This window comes from Hemiscyllium ocellatum, chromosome 30 (genome assembly GCF_020745735.1).
Source record: "Hemiscyllium ocellatum isolate sHemOce1 chromosome 30, sHemOce1.pat.X.cur, whole genome shotgun sequence".
Lineage (NCBI taxonomy): Eukaryota > Metazoa > Chordata > Chondrichthyes > Orectolobiformes > Hemiscylliidae > Hemiscyllium > Hemiscyllium ocellatum.
Window position 1 is genome coordinate 29,805,951 of NC_083430.1, and position 19,559 is coordinate 29,825,509.

Sequence of the window (19,559 nt, forward strand, 5' to 3'; positions counted from 1 at the left end):
TCTTTGATTTTTAATGTACCAATTTATATCATATGATAATATAACTTGTTAACAATATTGCTTTTGGTAAGTCCATGCTTTTCCATGCATAATGCAGTCCAGCACAATGCATCAAAAACTGCCTTCCTTTATTATGCCGAATAGATATATTTAGAATAAGATAACGTTTTTACATCTTTTGATTTTATTAAGCAAAACATTTGTATTATTTACTGTATCCTGATGCACTTCACCTGTAACAAGTGTTCGAGCATCTATCATAAATCCTGTATATTCAGAGCAATATTCTGGGGATGGCAGATGGGAATGATATGGAAATTATAATTTTTTTAAAGTTCCCTCACTTTCTCCTTATCTCAAATTAATCTCCAGTTAAGCCGTCACCTGTTTTAACTATGCATCTTGCTGGTTATATTATTTCATGTATGTGTTTAGCCCTTTAGCTCCCCTTTTCTCAGTTCCTTTTATGAGTTCATTTAATGATAGCTTCTATTTTTAATGGAGTCTAAACCTGAACTCTTAACTTATCCTTTCCACTCATAAATGCTGCTTAGTATGTTTTGCTTCCAGCATGCTCTGTTTCTTTTCATTTCCAGCATCTAATTTTTTTTGTTCATAATCGTGAATATTTGTTTCAATTCTGGGTATGCTGGCTGCTACCTAGTGTTTAAAAACCACTCTTTATTTGAGTGCAGTCTGACAAATATCTTGTGTTAGTGGCGGATTTGCTAAATATTGTAGAGACTGATCTCTGCTTGAGATTCCTTCACTAAAGCTATTTTTTTTGAAAAGCATGAGATGCCAAAGTGCATGTTGCATGTTCTTTTTTCTTCTTAAAAGCGCTATTAATAAATGTCGAAGCATTTGATATGGGTTTTATCATTTGTTTGAGGCATTTTAAAACTGGTCATAGAAATACTGAATTATCTTGACTGTTTCATGAATGTTAAGTTGAAATTGTTAGTCCTTTTGGCTTTTCTATGCATCCCTGATCCAAAAAAATCAGAATTCGTGAGCTATAACAGTAATTTCTGTCATTTGCCAATAAACAATCTTAATAGCATCTTAGTGCTGGTTCGATAGTCTGGTAGATTTCATTGAAGTGGTTTTTGTAAAACGGTAATCATAACTGGAAGCATTTTAACAATCGTATCTGAAAACAACAACTGTTTAAATATTAAATTTGCTATTCAAGTTTTTAAAGAAATGAACTTTTGTAGGCGTAAGTCAAGATCTCCATCACCTAGGAGACGGTCCCCAGCAAGGAAGGAAAGAAAACATTCTCTCTCTAAGTCTCCTCGTCGTAGGACTAGAAGTCGGAGCAGAAGTGCTTCTCCAGTGACTAATATTAAGAAACCTGAACAACTATCGCCTGAACCAGATCTTTCACTAAAAGAAAGGAAAGAATCTCCTGCTCCAGAAGCAACTTCAACAAGGTTAGTTTAAATAGAGAAGTTTTAATATTTTGCCTACGTCAAGATTTGTAACAAAATCAAATTAATTTTAAAAAATGAGCAATTAGTTGGAAATTAATCAGGGAATCTTGTAGACTTAAGCCTCGGTAATTCTGATGGAAGCTTAAATTTTTGAGCTACAATTGGGTTGTTAGAAAATGGATTTAATGGCTGGACTTTGTTTATTTTTGAGATTGTATCTGGTTGTTGTAAACCAAGGTTATGTTTGGAGAGAAAATGGTTTGCAGCACACCTCTTAAAGCTGTTGCGAAAAATGTTGAGATGGCCAAAGTGTTTGAATTTTAATCTTTTACACTTTTTTCTTCATTGTGTTTTTGTGTACACTTCCAACCTAGAACACCAGAATTTAGGGACTGGGAGAAGACAAAAATTGCATTTTGAAGTATGTCGGAACTATAAATAGATTAGATTACTTAGTGTGGAAACAGGCCCTTTGTCCCAACAAGTCCACACTGACCCACCGAAGCGCAATCCACCCAGACCCATTCCCCGACATTTACTCCTTCACCTAACACTACAGACAATTTAGCACAGCCAATTCACCCAACCTGCACATTTTTGGACTGTGGGAGGAAACCGGAGAACCCGGAGGCAACCCACTCAGACACTGTGCAAACTCCACACATTCTCCCAATCAGTCGTCTGAGGTGGGAATTGAACCCGGGTTTCTGGCGCTGTGAGGCAGCAGTGCTAAGCACTGTGCCACCATGCTGCCCAAATAGTGTTTAGCTCCATTTGTTAACTCTGAATGATGGGGTTGAGTTCCAGTTAAGTATTTGAATCTTTTAATTAGAATAATGCTCATAAACCTTTGATCATTGGACATAGAATAGAACGTTCACAATGGTAAATGTAGGACTAGGACATAGGAGTTTTGTGTCTACTCTGGCCCTTATATTGTGGCTTAACTAAGTATGTCTCTAATTGTAGCGAAGAGTTCAACATACTGGTTTTCTGATCTTCAATAGTGACATTCTGAAGGAAATTAAACCTGTGATACCAGAGGTGAAGGAAATTTTATTAGAACAGCCAACGAAAAAGGAGAAGGAAAGAAAAGACCGGAATCGACATCGGTCACGGTCACGGTCAAAATCGAAGTCTAGGTCCCATTCACGTTCTCATTCACGGCCGAGGAGGCGTCCCAGATCCCGATCTAGGTAAATTATTTTGCTTTCTCCTTCTTCGTTAATAAACATTTTATAACCACATTTTTAAAATTCTGGATTATTGGTTACAATTTCATTATTTCAGGTCCTATTCACCTCGAAGATGGCCCAGTCCAAGGCGGAGGTCTCCTCCTCCTCCTCGAAGGAGGAGTCCACCAAGACGTCTGCCACCACCACCCCCTCCATCCAGACATCGAAGGAGTCGGTCACCTATTAGAAGGTAAGTTTTCAACTTCAGATTTCCTTAAGTGTTATAAAAAGCACATACTCATTCACAGTAATGACTTTAAACATGTGGAATTGGTTTTCAGTGTTCAGTATGCACTTTCAAACTCAATAGACTGGATTTAAAAATAGTTTCTAAATATTCATTTTTTGTTCTAATGTCAGTGCTTTATACCATTTTCAATATATTAGCAAACTGTTCATTTGGATAGCTATAATTTAAAAATATTGCCACCAGTCTCTCTCCGTTGTCCAATATCCTGTTTCCTATGCTGAAGAATTCTAGGAATCCAATAATTTTGAATCAGAAGTCCAAAACTGAAGTTGTGAATACGCAATCTACTTTTTGGAGAATACAACAGACTGTTTCTGCAAATTAATTTTATTTTTGACCAAAATGGCTGTTCTCCATTTCTTTACTCAAAAATAATTTTCCAAAGAGGTATTTGGAACAATTTTGGAGCAATATGTTGATTCAAATTGAAGTGTTTGCGCAATCTGCATGTAAAATAGGACATCTCTATGATATTGCTCTCTGGTAAGAACTGAAATAGCATAGATGTGCTAAATATTTGCATTTCATTCACCCAAAGCTTCATGTTGGAAAATGTATTATGGCAGAGGGAGAAGAAAAATCTTATCTCTTCCCTAAAAGGGTAATTCAAACGTGTGTTTTTTTTTGTCTGCTTCCCCTTTAAGCAAGTTGCAGACAACTCCAACCAGAACCTGATGAATAAATTTGCCCAGTTGTCCCACAATACCAAAGCAGTCAAATCAATAGGAGCACAGGCTGGTACTAATACAAAATAGTCTCACTTTATTAGGAACAAAATTACAATAATCTTTAATACTAAAAATACTTTCCCTAGTCTTATTTGGTCCCTTAAGTTGCAATACTTCCCAAATCGCTTGTAAATTTACAGCATTGCTCTCTGGCTCTGTCTCTGGGTTTGCAAAGCTGCTTTCTTCCCCTCTAAATAGTCAGCTGGTCTCCACTTCTTATTGTGCTAGTCCCCTCAAGGCTTTAGATGGTTCCACAAGAAAGATTTGTAGGTGAACTCTCTTTTTATATGTTTTAGATGGTTTTCTGGAACATTCTATAGTTCTGGCTAATCATAAGGCCATAAGACATACTACTTACCCGCACTCTTTCCCCATAGCCCTTCATTCCTTGCGAGATAAAAATTTATTAGTCTCTGCCTTGAAGGTTCCCAACATCCCTGCCTCTACTGCGCTCCGTGGTGATGAATTCCACAGGCCCACCACACTCTGGCTGAAGAAATGTCTCCTCATTTCCATTCTAAATTGGCCCCCTCTAATTTTAAGACTATGCCCACGGGTCCTAGTCTCTCTAACGGAAACAACTTCCCAGCATCCACCCTTTCTAAGCCATGCATTATCTTTGTAAGTTTCTATTAGATCTCCCCTCAACCTTCTAAACTCTAATGAATGCAATCACCGGATCCTCAGCCGATCATAATATATTAGGCCTACCATTCCAGGGATCATCCATGTGAATCTCTGCTAGACATGCTCCAGTGCCAATATGTCCTTCCTGAAGAGTGGGGCCCAAATTTGGACACAGTATTCTAAATGGAGCCTAACTAGAGCTTTATAAAGTCTCAGAAACATGTTGCTGCTTTTATATTCCAATCCTCGAGATAAATAATATTACATTTGCTTTCTTAATCACAGACACAACCTGCAAATCAACCTTGAGAGAATCCTGGACTAGCACTCCCAATCCCTTTGTGCTTTGGCTGTCTGAATTTTCTCACCCTTTTAAAAAATAGTCCATGCCTGTATTCTTTTATCCAAAGTGCAAGATCTCACACTTGCTCATGTTGAATTTCATCAGTCATTTACTGGACTACTCTCCTAAACTGTCTAAATTTTTCTGCAGCCTCCCCACCACCTCAGTACTACCTGCCTGTCCGCCTAACTTCGTATCATCTGTGAACTTCGCCAGAATGCCCCCGTCCCTTCATCCAGATCATTAATATATTAAGGGTGAACAGCTGCAGCCCCAGCACTGAACCCTGCGTGATCCCACTTGTCACCAGCTGCCATTCTGAAACAGAATATTTTTATCCAACTCTCTGCCTTCTGCCAGCCAACCAATCCCCAATCCATGCCAGTAGCTCACCTCGAACACCATGGGCACTCACTTTACTCAGCAGGCTCCTGTGAGGAACCTTCTCAAAGGCCTTTTGGAAGTCTAGATAGTGAAACCCAGTGGATGTCATCTGTTACCTCTGCAAAGTATTCTAACAGGTTTGTCAGGCACGACCTCCCCATACTAAATCCATGGTGACTTGTTCTAATCCGACTCTGCACTTCCTCAATGATAGATTCTTGAATTTTATCTACAGTCGAGGTTAGGCTAATCAGCCTATAAGTTTCCATTTTTCTTGTCTTGATCTTTTCTTGAACAAGGGGGTTACAACAGTGATTTTCCAATTGTCCAGAACTTTCCCTGATTAGTGATTTTTGAAAGATCACAGTTAGGTCTCTATTTCCTCAGCCACTTCTCTTGGAACTCGACACAGCCAATTGGGGCCAGGAGATTTAGCAATTTTTAGACCTTTTAGCTCATCTAGCACTTTCTCTTTTGTAATGGCTACCATACTCAACTCTGTTCCCTGATTTTCATTAATTGTTGGGATAATACTCCTGTCTCCCACTGTGAAGACTGACACACAGTACTTATTAAGTTCTTCAGCTGTTGCCTTATCTCCCATCACTAGCCTTCCAGCATCAATTTGAAGCAGCCCAATTTCTACTTTTGCCTCATTTGTTTCTTGTGTATTGAAAGAAACCTTTTTCATTCATTTCTAATATTACTGGCTGGCTTACCTTCATATTTGATCCCCTCCTTCCTTATTTCTTTCTTTGTTATCCTCTGTTTTTGTACTCTTCCCAATCTTCCGATTTCTCAGTGCTCTTGGCCATTTTGTAGGCAGTCTTTTTCTTTGATACATTTCCTGACTTCCTTTGTCAGCCATGGCTGTCTAACCCCTCCCTGGGTAATCTTTCTTTTCTTTGGGATGAACCTCTACTGTGTCCTCAATTACACTTAAACTCCTGCCATTGTTGCTCTACTGTCTTTCCCCATGAGGCTCTGCTTCCCGTCGATTTTCGTCAGTTCCTCTCTTATGCCCCTGTAGTTACCTTTATTTAACTGTAACACAATTACGTCCAATTTTGCCGTCTCTCTTTCAAACTGCAGACTGAACCCTACCATATTATAATCGATGCCTCCTGAGTGTTCCCTTACTTTTAAGATCTTTTACAATATCTGGCTGTAAGTCCAGAATAGCCTGCTCCCTTTGGATACTTGGTTTGATACCAATCAGGGTGTACACTTAATAGTTTGAAATAAGAGTCAATTGTTTAGATGGAGTGTTACTGTTAGTGTAGCAGGAGCCAGTGCCTGTTTCAGCTCTGATTTGTTTGGGTAATCTGTTGGGGGTTATGTCCAAGTAGAATAACTGTTGCTCTTACATTATGCTAATGTCAGTAGCACCTGGCTACTGTTTTTACAGTGACTGGTGTGTGGGTGTTGTGATTTGAGTTTACTTGGCTAATATCCCTTGCTGTTTGGCCAAGTTTGCAATCTGTGTTTTAGCAGCCAGGAGACTGCTACAATTTGAAGTAGTGCCCCGAGATCTGGACTCTCAAAAGGAAATATTCCTTCCATGTACACCTTGTTAAGACAATTCAGGATCTTGTACATTTCAGTTAAGATCCCCTCCCCACCCCACCCCTCACTTTTTTGTTTAAACTGGAACAAATCTAGGCTGTCTAGCCTATCCTCACATGCCAACCAACTCATTCTCATATCAATCTGGTAAAACTCCTCTGACCCACCCCCAATGTATTTGCATCCTGCCTTGCATAAGGACCATCAAAGTGCGCGCAATATTTGCGATGTGGTCTCACCAATGAGGCATAATATCCTTACTTTTATGTTCAAATCCACTTGTTATAAAGGCAGCCATTCTTGATTATGTATAATACCTGCATGCTAATATAAAACAACAGAAATTGTTGAAGAAACATAGCATGTATGGCCACAATTATGGGGAGAAAAGTTAGTATGTTGAGTATGATGACTCTTCATAAAAATACAGTTCTGAACTTGAAACAGCTTTCTCTCCACACATGCTGATGACCTGCTGTGTTTCTCCAGCAATTTCTGGTTTCATAACTTGTGCACCAGAGCACCTAAATCCGTTGCACCTAGGAATTATGCAGTTGTTCTGTTTTAATAATGTTCTTCCTGCTGAAGTAACAATTTCTCATTTTTCCACATTATACATCATCTCAGATTTTTCCTCCCTCACTCATCCTCTCTATATCTGTCAGTTATATTGTTAGGTCTTTATGGCATACTTCGCTATTTTGGCAGCTGCAGTTTAGCTATCTTGCCTTCACTCTTTCATCTAAGTCATTTGTGAACTGTAAGAAGTTGAGGCCCGAGCACTGATCAGCACTCATTGAAAAGTAATGTTTTTGCCAGCCAAGCAGCCAATTTTCTATCTATGTTACCACTTTCAAACCCCACCGCTGTCCATCCCCTGATGCATGCTGTGGCTGTAGTTCAGCCTTCAACTCATAAACCTGGAATTGAAGCTGCTTGAATTTCAAAGAATTTAATGCAGACATTTTTACCCTGGAATATGATGGTATCTGGGAGCTCCGATATACTGCGGTCTTGATGCATCACCTAAGCTGCCAGCCTTAATGAGTTTTAATTAATCATATTGTTGACTTATTTATGTTGCCTGCGTGATTTATTAATTTTACCACCAGTTTGTAAACTAAAGATGTAAGTAAAACAAAGATCTTAATTACTTACCAAGATTCACAAAACTGCTAGATTCTTTATGTCTGCAGTTGAGGTTGTAAGTTTGTTCACTGAGCTGTCAGGTTTGTTTTCGGGCATTTCGTCATCATGCTAGGTAACATCAGTGAGCCTCCGGTGAAGCGCTGATGTTCTGTCCCACTTTATATTTGTGCCTTGGTCTTTTAAGGTAGGTGATATCATTTCTAATTCTTTTTCCAAGGTTGGTAAATGGGATCCAAATCAATGTGATTATTGGAGTTCGTCTATAGGAATTCCCATGCCTGTCTATCTCTCTTTATCTCTTTATTCTTTATCTCTCTCTTAGGGCAAGAACCAATTCGTGACCTCGAATGAATCTAGTTATGTCTCTCCCTGCCACAATATTAGTTTCTCACCTGTTCCTCTTTATGATGCTGACTACCCATCTTGGCATCTCACCTGGTGTGCTTCTCTTGATGCTAACTGCATTTTTCTATCCTACTCTCATCTACTCTAGGGAATATGGATTCCCTGTTTCTGTTTTTTTTTCCACATCTCTTCCAGGTGATGTTGATCGCCTGTCTTGGTGTTCTCCTCCCGCCTGCTCTACCATATTGGATAGCTGCCCTGAAAAATGAGGCAAAATTTGTGTAAATTATCCTTGTATTCATCCATTCTCTATTTCACTCAAACCAGCAATGAAGATGGAGGTTGGCAATAGCAAAACCTTTGAAAACTAGTTATATGGTATGTTTCAACTTCATTCCCACAGGCGCCGATCTCCTTCAATTTCTTCCTCTGGCAGTAGTTCCTCTTCCTCTTCCAGATCGAGGTCACCTCCAAAGAAAACAAAGCGCATATCAGTCAGTCCACCCCGAAAACCTCGCCGTTCTTCTCCATCTCCTGCAACTCCACCTAGGAGGCGGCATAGGTCACCAGTGTCTGCAGCAAGTCCAAGTCATAAAGGACCACGATTGTCATCTCCTCCACATATGAATCGTTCAAGGAAAGGTTATACTTCTGTATCTCCTGCAAGGCCAGGTAAGTTTGTTCTATCCAGATGATCTCTCAATTTGTGTGGGTTAAGATGATCTTAAGTTTAAAATAATGTTTTGCAACCTAGATCTAGCTAGCTTTTTTTTTTCTGTTGAAGGCAGACTGATTAGTAAGATTTAAAAGCCAGTCCTTTCACATTTTCTTAGTGTGCAACTTGAAATCGAGCTTTGAAAAGCATTTAGTTGATGTTGTTTTAGGGAGTACCTTCACTCTACCTCTAATGCAGTCTCCTATAAAATTTCATCCATGTTGTCCTTTTAAAAGTGAGATGCAGGTAAAAGCGTGCAAGAATTATCAGACACTCACTTAATAGCCTAAGTAATACAAAGATTAAAATTAATTCTGTTACAGCACCAAAACGGAAAGGGAGTGTGAAGCATGAATCTGTCTCTCCACCTCCTAAGCCAAGACGATCCGAACCATCAGACTCTGGTTAGTATTGTTACACGTTGATCTTTAAAAGTGGATGAGGAGTGATCAAATTGCTCTCTGTTGACTTGTCAAGTAGTAATCAAAGAAATTAATTTCTAAGTGCTTTATCCAGTAAGAGCAATGTGTCTTGAAATCCCCTCTTGACTGAGTGAGTGGTAAATTTTGTCCCAAAGTCAACTCTTTCATATTCACTCCTGTTTGGGGTGGTTAAGTGTTTGTTTTTTGTTCAGACTATTGTTTTCATTCTACAATTCAGTTCACATCCCCCTGTAGGTGCTTGCTTGGGTTGCACCAGGTGGTTTATAACCTTGGTGGCCTACTTGACACTGAGCTGGACTCCTGATCCATATGCTTTCCATTGTGAAGAGTTCATTGCTACTTCTGCCATTTCACCAGATCTGTTGAAACCTTCATCCATGCTGTTATCACCTCCCAATTCTCTACTCAACTATTCTAGTGTTTGGTTCGCTAATTGCCTAACCCCTGTCCTAGGCAAACTTCAGTTCCTTCCAAAAATCTGTTGCCAGCATTTTCTTGCTTATCCTTAATTCTATTATCCTATAGTCTTTCTAATTTAAAATTTCCATTTTTCAAAAAAATTCCCTGAATAACATATGCCTCCCAATCTCTAATGTCTCGTCCCAAAATCATCCCAACCTAGGAGTATACTTGAGATAAATCAGGAGGGCAAAAAGGGGGACATAACTTTATTTGCCAAAGCTAAGGCGAATCCAAAGGGTTTTTACAAATACAGCAAGGACAAAAGGGTAACTAGGGAGAGAATAGGGCCCCTCAAAGATCAGCAAGGTGACCTTTGTGTGGAGCTGTAGGAGATGGGGCAGATATTAAACTAGTATTTTGCATCAGTATTTACTGTGGAGAAGGACATGGAAGATATAGAATGTAGGGAAATAGATGGTGACATCTTGAAAAATGTCCATATTACAGAGGAGGAAGTACTGGATGTCATGAAATGTGTAAAAGTGGATAAATCCCCAGGACATGATCAGGTGTACCCTAAAACTCTGTGGGAAGGTAAAGAAGTGATTGCTGGGCCTCTTACTGAAATATTTGTATCATTGATAGTCACAGGTGAGGTGCCAGAAGACTAGAGGTTGGCTAACCTGGTGCCACTGATTAAGAAAGGAGGTACGGATGAGCCAGGGAAATATAGACCAGTGAGCCTGACGGTGGTAGTGGGCAAGTTGTTGGAGGGAATCCTGAGGGACAGGATGTACATGTATTTGGCAAGGCAAGGACTGATTAGGGATTGTCAACATGGCTTTGTGCATGGGAATCATGTCTCACAAACTTGATTGAGTTTTTTGAACAAAGAGGATTGATGAGGGCAGAAAGGTAGATGTGATCTCTATGGACTCTAGTAAGGCATTTGTCAAGGTTCCCCATGGGAGACTGGTGAGCAAGGTTAGATCCCAGAATACAGGGCGAACTAACCATTTTGGTACAGAACTGGCTCAAAGGTGAGAGACAGTAGTGGTGGAGAGTTGTTTTTCAGACTGGAGGCCTGTGACCAGTGGAGTGCCATGAGGGTCGGTGCTGGATCCACTACGTTTTGTCATTTATATAAATGATTTGGATGTGAGCATAAGAAGTATAGTTAATAAGTTTGCAGATGACACCAAAATTGTAGGTATAGTGGACAGCGAAGAAGCTTACCTCAGATTACAAACAGGATCTTGACCACATGGGCTGAGAAGTGGCAGATGGAGTTTAATTCAAATAAATGTCAGGTGCTGCATTTTGGGAAAGCAAATCTTAGCAGGACTTGCACACTTAATAGTAAAGTCCTAGGGAGTGTTGCTGAACAAAGAGACTTTGGAGTGCAAGTTCATAGCTCCTTGAAAGTAGAGTTGCAGGTAGATAGGATAGTGAAGAAGGCATTTGATATGCTTTCCTTTATTGGTCAGAGTATTGAGGACAGGAGTTAGGAGGTCATGTGGCTGTACAAGACATTGGTTAGGCCATTGTTAGAATATTATGTGCAATTCTGGTCTCCTTCCTATCGGAAGGATGTTGTGAAACTCGAATGGGTTCAGAAAAGATTTACAAGGATGTTGCCAGGGTGGAGGATTTGAGCTGCAGGGAGAGGTTGAACAGGCTACGGCTGTTTTCCCTGGAGTATCGGAGGCTGAGGAGTGACCTTTTAGAAGTTTACAAAATTATGAGGAGCATAGATAGGGAAAAGACCTTGTCTATTTATCCTGGGATGGGGGAGTCCAGAATCAGAGGGCATACGTTTAGGGTGAGAAGGGAAAGGTATAAAAGAGACCTAAGGTTCACCTTTTTCACTCAAAGGGTGGTACATATATGGAATGAACTGCCTGAGAAATGGTGGAGGCTGGTACAATTGCAACATTTAAGAGGCATCTGGATGGATATGTGAATAGGAAGGTTTTGGAGCGATATGGGTGGGCGCTGGCAGGTGGGACTAGATTGGGTTGGGATATCTGGTCGGCATGGACTAGTTGGACCGAAGGGTCAGTTTCCATGATGTACATCTGACTCTGAACCCTCCTCTATACTTGAGCCCCAACATCTGACTTGCCCACCAATGATAACCATACCTTCAGCTGTTTAAGCCTTGTATTGTGGAATTTCCCTCCTAAATCCTCCATTTCCTTCCTTTTAAGGTACTCATTAAAACTACTTTGGTCAAGCTGTTGGTAACACTTGCAAGTATCTCTTTCTTTGGCTTGGAAGGCTTTAAAAATCTTATGGTTTATCTCTATGCTGAAATGTTTGATTAAAAATTCATTTTGATGTAGTGGTGCCAGCAAAATTGCATTGATTGTCCTTTGCAAACATTTTGCTGGGCTACATTGACCTGTTACTGGCCATTTGATTAAGTTGCTATCACAATGCTGTTGGGAGAAGTGTTCTAAGACTCTAACCATGCGATAGTGAAAGCACAGTGATTTTGCTCAAGTGCACTGTAAGCAGAGAATGATCATTTTGCAGAGTATCAACAGTAAAAGAGATCGATTCCATAGACTGTTTGGCCTTGGATAGTATTAATCTCCTTTAGCACTATAAGAGCGGCACTGGTCCAGGCAAGTTAGTGTTCAATCAACATCCTTACCTGCCTTATAGGAGGTGTACATCCTTGGGGATTTAGGAGGTGAACAAAGCAACATTGAATTTCCAACCACTGTCATGTTTTTGTAACCAGGGCACTTATATGGCCAGTCAGTGTTGATTTTTGTTCATTGATGATCTGAAAAAATTAATTTTTTTCATTCACAGGATAGATTGGTATGTTGGTCATTGTAATGTCCTTAGATGCCATGGGATGGACTTTAGACTGTTGTAGATTGTCCTTGCCTAACACTTGAGTGATGTTATTGTTATTTACCAGCAAAATATCCTGCATATATGGATGGGCTATTTCCATATCTGAATTGCTGCAACTGGACTCACATAGCAATTACTAATGAAGAACCTTTTATAAAAGACAGGGTAATTGAAGGAGCAGTTAATGTTTTAACCTAGAATGATGCCTAGTGGAACAACTACACTAATGCCAAAGCTTTCGCTGTCTGCCACCATCATCTTTTGTGTCCGATATGATTCCATGCTTTAGAGTCTTTAGCCCATGAAGCCCCTTGACTACCACTTCACTGGAACTCCTGGGGCTACATTTTGGCAAATGTTGCCACTGATGTCAAAGTCAGTTACTGACTCCTTCATGTTTGGACAAAGACTGTAATGATATCTGACACTGGTTTTGGCAGAACCTAAAGCTCGTGAGAGCAAGTACTGAGAAGATGTAACTTGACGGTACTGACTCTTTCCACCAAAATGATGATTAGGAGTAGGCTGATGAAGTAGTAATTGACCATTGTGAATTGTCCTGATTTTTGTCACTAGAACATAAGCAGATCATTTTTGGGAAGATGCCAGTAGCTGTATCAGAATGTCTTGGTTAAGCATGCATCTAGTTCTGGAGTATACGGCATCCTGATCATTTCCACCAGTACTAGCTCCCTAATTCTAGGTTTGTTTTGTTATTAAAATACAATGTCTTTTGGACTGAAGATCATCCAGTTTTTTTCTCATATTTCATACTGTTCTCGCAGCATATACTGCAAAATTGAAAGCATGTTTGATGGATTAAAGTCATAAGGATTCAGGTTATAAAACAGTTATTAGATTTTTTTTATTGTTGCAGAAGATGATAAAGGAGGTAAAACTACAGGAGTGGAATCAGTACAGCAGAGACGCCAGTACCGCAAACAGAACCAACAGACCTCTTCAGGTGAAACTTTTGACAGCTGTTAAATATAATGTTGCATTTGTTTTTTTTTTAATTACTCCTGACGTGCCGGCATGAAATGTTTGAAGATTCAACTGAATTTATGTGGTTAAAAATATAACTTGGTACTGGAAAGGCAGTAGTGAAGATTTAGTATTTGCACTTGCTGTCAACATTTTTCAGTCATTATGCAGAATTATTGTGGAATTAGTCCACAGGAATATTTGCTGATGTATGTAAAATTCCGACTGAATAGAAATTTAAAGACTGCCTGCTGCTGACTTCCATTGCCCACTCATGGTTCCCTTCGTTACAGGCAATAACTGAATTTTCACTGCAAACCTTGTTCTTGAATAATTTGTACATCGGTATTTTAAATTATTAGCCAGAGTTAACTTGCTGTCATCATAGAAAACCGGAACAGTGATAACTAGAATATTTAACTTTGCTCAAGTTTTGATTTGTCATCAGAAGTTTAAACTAACCTTGAATAGGAGTAAATAAATTAAAGAATTGAGGCAAATTATTATATTTGGGACCGGTGTTTTAGCTACCGGAAAGGACTGTGAATAGAAGATAATTTCGAATTCTTCTCTCTGCTTCTATAATTGTTACGTTTTTATAGTTTCAGCACAATCTTAATTTGTGATCCTGCAAGTTTTTATTTTCGGTAGACTGTTTGAAGTAGCTGCTAGGATATTTTCGGTGCATCCAGTACTGCCAGCTCAGATGCTTTCCCCTGCCAAATACTGCTTTTTTTTTAAAAAAAAGAGAAACTGAGCTCTTATTTGGATATTAAAGCCAGTCATAGAACTGGATCAAATTCTTGGTAATTTCAACAAAAACTGTACAGAGCAACAGTTTTTAAGTTAGTTGGCAATGTAATTGGCTTTCTTGTAGCTCTTATGTTTGTTATGTTGCTTGTTACAGTTTTTAATCCCTAATCTGTGACAGTGGAAAAGGAACTGGGGGAAGGTAAGGTGGTATCAATATTTCCCAAGGAAATTTGGCAGTATTCAATCTGTACACTAAATTGTGACTGCCAGAAACCATTTACAAATGTCGATTTTTCATTATTGGCAAGTTGAGACAGACATACCAGAGGTTTAGGTATGGAACTAAAACTACTTACAGTATGATGTATTTAAATTATCAAGACTAATTGATTTATTATTAATATGTTTCAGAATCTAATTAGTGGTGCTGAGAATTAGTTATATCTATAGAGAACTGGGGAATTTTTTTTAAACTGGTAAAAGTCTGATATGACTAACAATTCAAACAAGCCTGAGTTAATTACATTCAGTGACTGGGGCATGATTATCCAAAGGCTAGACTGTTGACTTAAATGGTCAGAGTAGACATTAATGCTTATAAACAGCAAATGGAGCAACTTAAACCAAGGAAGATGTTATTTTTCTATTCATTCAAGGGGTGTGGGCTTCACTGGCTGGACTATTGTTGACTGATTGACTATTCACATTGACCTGGAGAAGGTGGTAGTGTTGGTGAGCTGCCGCCTTGAACAGCTGCAAGTCTGCAGTTTAGGAACACCTCCAGTGCTGTTAAGTAGGGAGTTCCAGAATTTTGATCCAGTGACAGGGAAGGAATGGTGATTTTAGTTCCAAATGAGGATGGTGACACCATGAATTGGAGGGGAACTTGGAGATGATGATGTTTCCATTCATCTGAGCTCTTGTCCTTTTTTTTTGATGGTCATGAAAGGTGATGTCAAAGGTGCCTTTCTTGAGTTGTTACATTGCAATTTGTTGATGGAACCCTTTACTGAAATTGTATCACTGGTGAATATTGAAAATGGTGGATGTGGTGTTAATCAAATGACTTTGTCCTGGCTGCAGACATGCATCTTGTGTTGATGCAGCTGCACCCATCCAGGCAAGTGGAATGTATTTGGTCATACTCCTGACTTTGCCTTCTAGTTTGTGGCTAGGTATTGGGGCAATGGTTAGTTACTGCATAATTCTTTAATTCTCTTTTAGTCACAGTATGTATAAGGGTTATCCTCTTTTATTTCCGGTCAATTGTAAACCCCAGGATGTTGAAAGGAAGTTATTCAGCAATGATATCATTGAATGTCAAGGGGCAGTAGTTTGAATAGAATAGAATCCCTACAGCGTGCAAACAGGCCCTTTGGCCCAACAAGTCTACACCGATCCTCAGAGTATCCGACCCTCAGAGTATCCCACCCAAAGACAGTCCCAGTTACTCTACATTTTACCCTTGACAAACGCACCTAACCTAAATATCCCTGAATACTATGGGCAATTTAGCATGGCCAATTCACCTGACCTGCACGTCTTTGGACTGTGGTAGGAAACTGGAGGACACCCAGGCAGACACTGGGAAAATGTGCAAACTCCAACACATACAATCGCTCGAGGCTGGGATCTAACCCAGATCCCTGGTGCTGAGGCAGCTGGTACTGGGCCACTGTGCCGCCTCATTAGAAATCCTACAGTGTGGAAACAAACCCTTCAGCTCAGCAAGTCCACACTGACCCTCCGAAGAGTAACCCAGCTAGACCCATTTCACTGCATTTTCCCCCTGACTAATATACTTTTCCCCTCACCATCCAAAGATGTGGAGGTTATCAGAGCACCCAATTAGATTCTCTCATTGGAGATGGCCATTGCCTGTTGAAAGTGCTACTTGCCACTTGTCTTCCCAGAGTGGATGTTGTCCTGGTCTTGCAACATATGGACATGGCCTGCTTCAGTATCTGAAGAATTGCAAGTAGTGCTGAATGTTGGGCAATTGTCAGTGAGTATCCCTGCTTCTAACCATTTGTTGGAAATAAGGTAATTGAAGCTGCTGATGGTGTTTGAGCATAGAATGGGACCCAAAGGAATTCCTGCAGTGATATCATGAAGTTAAAATGATTGACCTGCAGCAACCAGACCATTTTCCATTGCGCTCTTGACAGTGGAGAAGTTCAACCTGATTTCCATTGGCTGTAGTTTTGTTCGTGCTCCTTAATGTCACACTCTATGTAATGTTGCACTGATGTCAATGGCAGTCATTTTTTTGCTTCATCTTGAATTTCATTCTTTTGTCCATATTTGGACTAAGGCTGTAATGAGGTAGGAACCAAGTGTTTCTGGTCAAAAGCAAACGGTGAACCAGTTATTTCTGGGTAGGTGCCCCTCGATTGCACTACTAATGATTCTTGCCGTCATTTTGATGATGGAATATATTGGGCGGTAATTCGCCAGGTTGGGTTTTTCCATGGACAGGAGACACCTGAGTAGTTTTCCACGTTGGATAATGGCCTTTGAAGTAACTGCGTTCAAGGTATGAGTAGCCCTAGAGGATAGGTCTTGAATATTTTTGCCAGAATATTGTCAGGGCCCAAGGTTTTTGGGTATCCACTTTCTTCAGTTTCTTGATTATATGTGGAGTGAATCGAATTGGTGGATAACTGGCAACTGTGATGCTCTAGACTTTGAGGAGGCCAGTTTTCATACAGCAAGCTCGGGTGTAATAATGACCACATAATTTGTCTTTTTGAAATGTTAATTTGAGGGCTAAGTACTATCCAGAACACCAGGAATAACTCCCTAACCATTGAAGTGGTGCAATTGCATCTTTTACATTCGCCAGATGGTTGTTCCTTCAGTTTAACATTCATCTGAAAAGTAGCAAGTCCAAGAGTGCAACATTCTTTCAGTACTGCACTGGAATGTCAGTTTTTGATTTTTGTATTTAATTCCTGATCCAGAGCTTGAGCCAATAATCTTCTGACATGTTATGTTCAGATGCTGGTTTTTGTCAAACAAATATTTTAAATAAGAAAATAGACCTTATGAAGGTAATTCCCAGAACATAGGATAACTGTTAATTATTTGATAATTTAAATATTATAAAGTATCTGATAACTAGACTTTTTAAGTAACATGGAATCATGTTTGACATACCTGTTGAGTTTTTTTAACTGTTACCAGCAAAATGGCAAAAGTGAACCAGTTGATGTGTTGTATTTGGATTTTTAGAAGGCTTTTGATTAAATCCCTCAAATTTCAAACAAACTTGATTCAAGTGGCACAATATACTGACAAGATTGACAAGGTGATTGATTAATGGAAATAAAATAGCATGCCAAACTGCGATATATTTATTCATGCTTTCTGTGACTGGCATGGTACCATGACTATCAGTATTTGGGCCCCAGCTGTTCATTCTATCAGTGGTATTCATGTGGAGACCAGCTGTAATATTTCCACGTTTGTATGACATCAAATTAGATGGAAACTTGCATTAGGAGGATAATGCGAAGAGGCTTCATGGAGATTAGATAAGCAAATTTAAATAGGCAGGAATGCAGTGGATAGAATACAATAGGGATAAGTGAAAAATTATCCACTTTAGTAGGCAGAATGGAGGTGCAAAGTTGGGAAATGTGATGCCCAAATGGGTCCAGATGTTCTTGTACATAAGTCATTAAAAGCTAGCATGCAGATGCATTAGGAAGTGACAAAGTATGTTGGCTTTAATCGCAAAAGCATTTTGAGAACTGAAGCAAAGATGTTTTGTTTTAATTGTATAGAATCCTCGTGAGACAGCACCTGAAGCTTTATATGTAGTTTTGAACCCTTGCTGAAGGAATAATATTTTCCATGACATTACTACAATCGTTCACCAGACCAAATCTGAGGATGAGCTGTTGTAAGATTGTTTAGGAGACTAGGCCTATATTCTGCCCAGTTTAGAAGAATGAGAAATGATTTTCCAAGCATACAAAATTCTTGAAGGACAGGATAAATGCAGAAAGGTTATCTCCCCCAGATGGGTGTAGAACCAAGGGACACAGTCTGAGAATAAGGGTAGACCATTTAAATCAGAGATGAAGAGGAAATTCTTTGCTCAGGTTGGTAAATCTTGGAACTCCTCGTCCTCATCACCCTTGCCCTCCCGTCATTGAGTATTCATAAAGGGCTGATTAACCTTCTGTTCCTATGTGCCATTTCCTATGTATTTCTAAGTGTTTTAAGGATGTGCTGAAATCATTTTCTGCATATGAGCATCAGATTGAACCTCCTTCTGGTGAAAGCTATTTATTTAAAAAGGTAGCTTTGGAGGATGCAGAAATACATAAATTCTTACTTGTGAAAGCAGTTTGAATTTTTAGACTTGTGCAAGTATATGAATTTGCTGATACATGGCATCAATTATGTTTGGAGTGTTTGCCATTGCCTCACTGAAAGGTATAGCCAAAAATTTCCTTAGAGTATTGCAGCTACTTATGGATCTGTCAGACTAAGAAATAATTTGATGTGTTCAAACTCTATAGGAAAGATGTTGTGAAACTTGAAAGAGTTCGGAAAAGATTTACAAGGGTGTTGCCGGGTCTGGAGGGTTTGAACTCTTTGGAGGGGCTGAATAGGTTGGGCTATTATCCCTGGAGTGTCGGAAACTGAGGGGTGACCTTATAAAGGTTTATAAAATTGTGAGGATCGTGGATAGGCTGAATTGTCAATGCCTTTACACCCTTTGTAGGGGGTACAAAATGAGAGGGCATAAGTTTAAGGTTAGAGGAGAAGGATTTCAAAGGGATCTAAAGTGCAACATTTTCATGCGGGGTGGTGTGTGTATGGAATGAGCTGTCAAAGGAAGTGTTGGAGACTGTCACAATTACAATATTAAAAAGGCATCTGTGGGTATATGAATAGGAAGGGTTTGGAGGGAAATGGGCCAAATGCTGGCAAATGGGGCTAGGTTAATTTAGGACATCTGGTTGTCATGCAAATGAGTTGGAACCATATTTTCTAATTCCATACTACAAATCTACTGTTTGGACTATTGTATGATGAAGACTAGCAATGCATTCTTGTTTGGATACTTGGGTTTTGAAGTGGATAAAGCCATATCTAGCATTGAGTTTGATTTGTATTTCTGTGTTGTTAGTTAGGGATATTTAGTTTTATTTTTGAGTTCTGTAGATGGTGACAGTGTCTAAAGATTTTTTACATGAATCTAAATGAAGCTAAAAATTCTTGGTTTTCAGATCAGTGCCTTGTCTACAATAAAAAATCAACACGATTTGACATAGAGAAAGAAACAGCAACAGGTTTCTCTTTAAAGAAAAG

The 19,559-nt window shown here is 39.4% G+C and overlaps 1 protein-coding gene across 5 annotated transcripts in view; it reads left to right on the top strand.

The window, feature by feature from the left end:
• Positions 1–19,559, top strand: part of srrm1 (serine/arginine repetitive matrix 1) — a 59,874-nt gene that overhangs the window by 26,891 nt on the left and 13,424 nt on the right. For 3 of the 5 annotated variants that reach the window (XM_060847114.1, XM_060847116.1, XM_060847118.1), the window contains 6 exons: positions 1,221–1,436; positions 2,444–2,632; positions 2,727–2,861; positions 8,467–8,735; positions 9,102–9,182; positions 13,372–13,458. In XM_060847114.1, the coding sequence (XP_060703097.1) occupies positions 1,221–1,436; positions 2,444–2,632; positions 2,727–2,861; positions 8,467–8,735; positions 9,102–9,182; positions 13,372–13,458 (977 nt within the window). The remainder of the gene's footprint in view (positions 1–1,220; positions 1,437–2,443; positions 2,633–2,726; positions 2,862–8,466; positions 8,736–9,101; positions 9,183–13,371; positions 13,459–19,559) is intronic. The other 2 variants (XM_060847115.1, XM_060847117.1) reach the window with 2 other exon arrangements.